The sequence below is a fragment of the Aptenodytes forsteri genome, unplaced genomic scaffold (assembly GCF_000699145.1).
Source record: "Aptenodytes forsteri isolate BGI_AS27 unplaced genomic scaffold, ASM69914v1 Scaffold208, whole genome shotgun sequence".
Lineage (NCBI taxonomy): Eukaryota > Metazoa > Chordata > Aves > Sphenisciformes > Spheniscidae > Aptenodytes > Aptenodytes forsteri.
The window spans coordinates 3,570,855-3,576,753 of NW_008794963.1; the positions used below are offsets into that span (position 1 = coordinate 3,570,855).

A 5,899-nucleotide genomic window follows, 5' to 3' on the forward strand; every position below is an offset into this window, starting at 1 on the left:
CCCTCCCGGCTTCTTGTGCACCTCCAGCCTTCTCAGTCAGTAGAGCATGGAAAACTAAAAAGTCCTTGACTAGTGTAAGCATTACCTAGCAACAACTAAAACATCGGTGTGTTATCAACTTTGTTCTCATCCTAAATCCAAACCACAGCACTGTACCAGCTACTAGGAAGGAAATTAACTCTATCCCTGCTGAAACCAGGACACTAATATAAGCATACAGAGTGTCAGTTGATAGGAATGACTGCAAATGCTTTCTAAATATTATAAAAGTTCGATTCATTTTGGTTTTTGAGTTGCGTATTTGGACCTAAACAGCTTGTCTGTTTGCCTTGCAACCAAATACATACATGTCACCGTGTTACATCTCTTCTGAGTATGTATTCTAGAATCTTTTTAGGATCTTAGTGATTTTCAGATTGTTCTCCCTTTCTTTGCATGTCACGTATTTTAAGAAGAATTTGTTTGTGTGGTTTATCTTTGCTTGTATGCAACTAAAAGTTGTGGCACTAGATGGCAGTCATAGTCTTGCAGCCTTGATTTAAAATTTTGAAGGGTTTTAATATTGGCTTAATTTTTCAATGCCATCTTTCCAGCAGCTGCTAAGTATACTGCCAAAATAACACCGTATAAGAGCGTGTTACTGTTGTATGACTTAATAAACTTCTGGAAATTTTTTTTCTGTTTTTCACATAGCCTGAGGAGGCTCCTTCGCTTGCTGTTTCTACTGAGCCATCTGTAATTGTATCAGAGAGCGATTCTGACAAGATCGCTTCCCAAGTGCCACAGATGCTGCAAGAGACAGATGTTTCTAGTCCCAATATTAAGCAAAACAGTGTGCCTCCTCCTCAGAGTAAGTATCTCTCAGTACAATTCATTCGTCTGAATTCAGGGTGTACTTTTTTCCCATATATAGTCCGAATGCTTTGCCCTGAGGTTTGGGTTTAGAGTGCTATATCAGCTACTTATGTGTTTCATTTACATATCTTGCCATATTTTAGCTTTCATTGAAGTGCTCTGACAAATGTGCTTTCACTGTGAGGAAAAACTGGCTTCGTATGCTTGAATGACTGAAAATGTCTGTTGGCCTTGTCCAGTCCTTAGCAGACGTTTGGATGTACTTTTCACCATCAGGACTGGAGTTCCATGCTGTGACTAAGTAGTTCTGCCAACACAGTTTCAAAGGCCTGCTTGCGAGTCTTCAGTGGAACAGATGGGTACTAGCATAGCAGTTGACAGGATGTTTAGCTACCAGAAATTTGGAAAAAATACAAGCGATTCAATTTTCAACCTACTGGGGTTTTTTTGACTTCTCAACTTAGCTCTTTAACATCTTTTTCCATACGCTTCCATGAAATGTTGTAATCGTGGAGGAAAACAGTTGCTAATATGGGAGTAGAAAGGTATTGGGTGATGCACTGATTTTTGTTGTAGCCTAACAGCACATACATCAGGCTGAACTACTGCAGGTATATTGCTTTTTAAAACTACGCTGTGCCCAAAGATGTCAAACGTATCCTCTGTTGTACTCGGCAAAAGCGCTTGTACTGAAGTATTCACTCAGTAAGACAGAAAAATTAGAAGGGAAGTCAGGGTGTGAAAGGCATTGCTTTTAAAAAAAAAAAAAAAAAATACCAAACCAACCTGTTTGAATTAGACTTTTTAATGAGATTAATAAATACTGACATTTTGTAAGAAGTTCCTGGCTAAGTGTTGAAGTACTAAACCAGTTTTTAATGACTGCAGAAGAAACTAGATGATCTCATAATATTCGTCTCATTCAACTGCACTAATTGGCTTCTTGGTTTTGAGTATATTAAACAACAGAATCTTTCAAGTCGATGTGTCAACTTACAACTTCTTGTTCTGGTTCTAAAATATGAAGGTTTTTGTGACTGATCCATCCTTCAGCAATTGAAAAAACATCTCTTACGTTCAGCATATAAAATATTTTATCTGATTTACCGCTTTTGGCAGCCAGCATGTTTTAAGGCAATCTGTTTTAAGAAAATAACATAGTGCTTCTTTATTTGATTCCATGTAACCACATCTTCACGTAGTTTATTATTTTTAAAAATACTCTTCTGACATGTCACTTATATTTAGTGGTTAAAACCAGTGTAATCTGATAAAAGTGAACAATTAATGTCAAATGTGTACATGTACGTTATTTCCGGTTAACCAAAAAATAATAATGACCCTACTGTAAATAATACATTTCCAAAATGAATGACCTTCGCTGTGTATCGCTCTTCGTACTTGTGGTGTAAGAAAGTAGGCTGAAACTAGCAAACTAGACTATTTGGGAGAAGCAGGTAAATACAGCTCTCCTTCAAAAATCATGCTAGTTGATTGTTCTGAATTACTTCATAATAATATGGGTTGTACTATACAGGATTTTAAAAGTCAATTCTGTCTAAACTTTCTCAGTCCTAACACTGTAGTTATGTTTTGTTTTTAGCAAAGTCTGAAGAAAGCTGGGAATCCCCCAAACAAGTTAAAAAGAAGAAAAAAGCAAGAAGGGAAACGTGAACTTCCTGAGATGGACATGTGTTGCTGAATACTGTCATGAAGATTATGCTGTTTATGCAATAATTTGTGAACATGTACAGAATTTTATATAAATTTCAAACAATTTTTAAAAACAGAACTGCTGTGAACACAAACATCTTTAAAAAGGAATCAAAGGAAAGTAACTTTATGATATAGCAAACAGAACATGCTACATTTGAAAGACATTATGAAGAGTCTGTTTTTCCAACTTTTGGAGAGAGATCTTAATTAAAAAAAAAACTGGTTTTACAACACAGTGCCCTGTTTACAACAGATTATACTCTCATCTACAGCTGCGGATAAAAGGTTAATTTCAAGGAAGGGTTTTCTGTAAAAATAATTGTCTGTACAATAGTGGGTGTTTCTTGCCTCTCTTATGAGTGATGCATTAGAAGCACAGAATGTCAACCATTTGAATTTGTTTCATGCCTAAATCAAAGTGCTTTGATTAAATACATAATCTGCAATATCTTTACAGTAAGTTGGTTAGCAAGTCTGCTAGCTATTACAGGAATCACAAGTGCAAATCATTAACCATTTGTACAGTCAGACCTTCATGGTTTATTATATGAAGTTAATACAATAAAACTGCTTTGGGTTAAAAGTTTGAGAATGTGATTTGAAACTTGAGTATGGTTCATGAAGTTATTTTTGATAATGTCTATTATCTTACTTGAATTGTTCAAGATAACAGTATATTTTTAAGAATGCGGTAATGTGCATAAAATTGGTTTTCTCCTTCATTCCCTACGGTTCTTGGTTGATTCAGACTCCCATCTAAAACTGTATCCTTTCAACTTTTAAACTTAGGGAATGAATTGAAATCAGTTCCCTTCCCTTAACGCTTTTTAACTTACCGTACCCAATTCTGTTCTGCCATACCCAATTTTGTTCTGTTCTCTATTACTGAAACTCTGAAGAAAGCAAAGCGAACTTTTCACTCACAAATTATTTGGGATTTCAAAGATCTGTTGGAGAACTGGAGTGGCTTCAGACAGCTTTAATTGACATTGTCAAGACCAGTTATCAGGAACACATTTTTTTACTGCCTTAATCTGTAGTATGTAGAATGTGTCTAGACTTCTGGACAGGAGTTAGTGTTTTTATATAAAAAAATAAAAATTCATGCAAGTATAGCAGTTGTAAAATAAAGACCATTTCCCGCTTGAAACTGTTAATTAAAATGGTGTTTAAGCTGTGTTGTCATTTTCAGGCACTGTGTAATTACATGGTATCAAACTGGCAGATGTGTTTGTGTCTGTAAGGTGCATGCTCAGCCATGTACACTGTAAATAGCCTTTACAAAAATCTGTTTGATAAGGATGGTAACGAACATCACCTGGTAAATTCGGTTAAAAAAAAGCCAAGATTTTTTTAAATGATTGACTGCTGGTTTTGTGGCACAAACAGAATTGTTAACAGCTGTAACACATGGTACTGATCAACAATCTTGTACTCTTACTGTACTTGACTGCAGTTCTAATAAATGGATACTAACTTGCACAGGTATTAACCCCTGTATGTCAGGAACATGTGACACTCTAAATTGATTTGTTAAAATAAATTGAGCATATTGACAGTATTGATTTATTTACTGGGAGGGAGTAATGCCTGAGACTGACACCTGTCAAGATTCATATAAAATAAATTTAGAACTAAAGTACAGCTTTTCAAGGAGTATCTTAAGGCAAACACGAAAATAGGATATTACAAAACCATGCAGAGTCCTTTGCATGTAAATATTTTAATTTGACTTGTCTTCTTCATAGTAAAGGTTAAAAAGAATACCCTTTGAATTCAGGTTTGTAATGTCTGTCCAAAATGTCTGTTTCCAATCTGTATGTTGTGCTACGAGCCTCTTTTTTAGAAAATCTTCATATTTTATGTAACGAGAGAGACTGCCCCCAAGGGCTTTCACTGCATAATTTTTTTTTTCCCTCTTGAAGATAAAACTGGCGATATTTCTGGGTTAGTAAGCTCTAGCTCTTGAATAGCTTGTCATTCTGGGAAAAAGAAACAAACTAGCTAACAACATAGGAACCCTGCTAATAACTGCTGCTGCTAAGCAGGATCATAGAAATACATAGCCTTCCTTTCAAAATGGTGTTAACGTATTTAGCAGCACCTCTTGCTGTTTTCTTCATGTGCAGTTTCAATGTCTTAGAAAGCGAAACTTGCTTTATTTGACATTCACTAAAGAGGTAGTAACTGTATAGCATATTGTCTATAAATAGAAACTTGGTTATCTATGTACTGTCATGTTTCTATGACTCAAGCAGTGGTTAGTCTTAATGATACACTGAATCCAGACGTTGGTACTTGGATAGAAAGAGAAAACGCCATTTAAAGAAACTTAATCTTTTTTCTTCTTTCTTTTCTTTTTTGTTGTTGAATGCATGGAATGGTTTCATAAATCCAATATGTTGGGTTTTTCTAAATACTCTGGAATTATTTGTATGCGTAATTTAAACTTGTGATGATGTGTAACTGGATAGTCATGGCATATTTTTATTTCTTCGTGGGGAGGGAAAGGTGTACAGAATTCATATGTGCTTCTTACGAAGGTAACAACTGTGCATTGGTTTGGAGGGGGGTGAAAACTGTATTTCTGATGCCCTTTTAGAAGTCTAAAGAAAAAAGTGCAAGAGAAAAGCACTACTTTAATATTTACTAAGAAAGAATGTACATATTAAAAACATTTCAAACTTTATAGAAATACTTCTAGTACTGTTGTGTTGTAACTGAATTGTATCTCATTAGAAACTGCCTTATTAATAGTTCCTAGCCATGGGATTGTCCTGTGAATAAGGCTTTTGAAAAGTGCAGACATCAGAATACATGGTTTAAGCAGACTTTCGGCTATTATCAATCATAGTTGTTTTGCCTTTAAATGACTCAAGTTGGTTGCCAGTCAAGATTTCAGTTGTTTAAAAAAAAAAAAGGTCTCTTGCAGCCACTTGTACCTGTGAGTCTCCTTCTGATGACCGCTGAGTACCGATGCAGTTTCAATTTCCGGGCCAGTACTGAAAGATTTCTTCATTATTCTGCTGTAAATGGAAGAAAAAAAAACTAAAAAATGGAATTACTTCTGAAAAGATACTGCTAAAATTATTTTACTGTTAAAATTCCAAGTGAATTGCTTCATTTAAGAACTAAGCATCAGCTGAGTCAATTTGGGGGGGGGGGGGGGGGGGGGAGGACCAGGAAGGGCTGTGTGGCCAGTAGTTTTTAACCTGAAAGTAGTGTGGTATCACTACAGATTTTACTCCCTGCAGGACTAACAGAACTGCTGTTAGTTGGGATAGATGTTGGGAAAGAAGTGGGAGAACTCAGATTTTGTCAGATGGGC

At 35.7% G+C, this 5,899-nt stretch overlaps 1 protein-coding gene across 1 annotated transcript in view; it reads left to right on the forward strand.

The window, feature by feature from the left end:
* Positions 1-5,262, forward strand: part of MTDH (metadherin) — a 46,202-nt gene extending 40,940 nt beyond the window's left edge. Inside the window, exons 13-14 of the mRNA XM_009275510.1 lie at positions 694-850; positions 2,459-5,262. Of these exons, the coding sequence (XP_009273785.1) occupies positions 694-850; positions 2,459-2,529 (228 nt within the window). The 3' untranslated portion in view covers positions 2,530-5,262. The remainder of the gene's footprint in view (positions 1-693; positions 851-2,458) is intronic.
* The last annotated feature ends 637 nt before the right edge of the window (positions 5,263-5,899 follow it).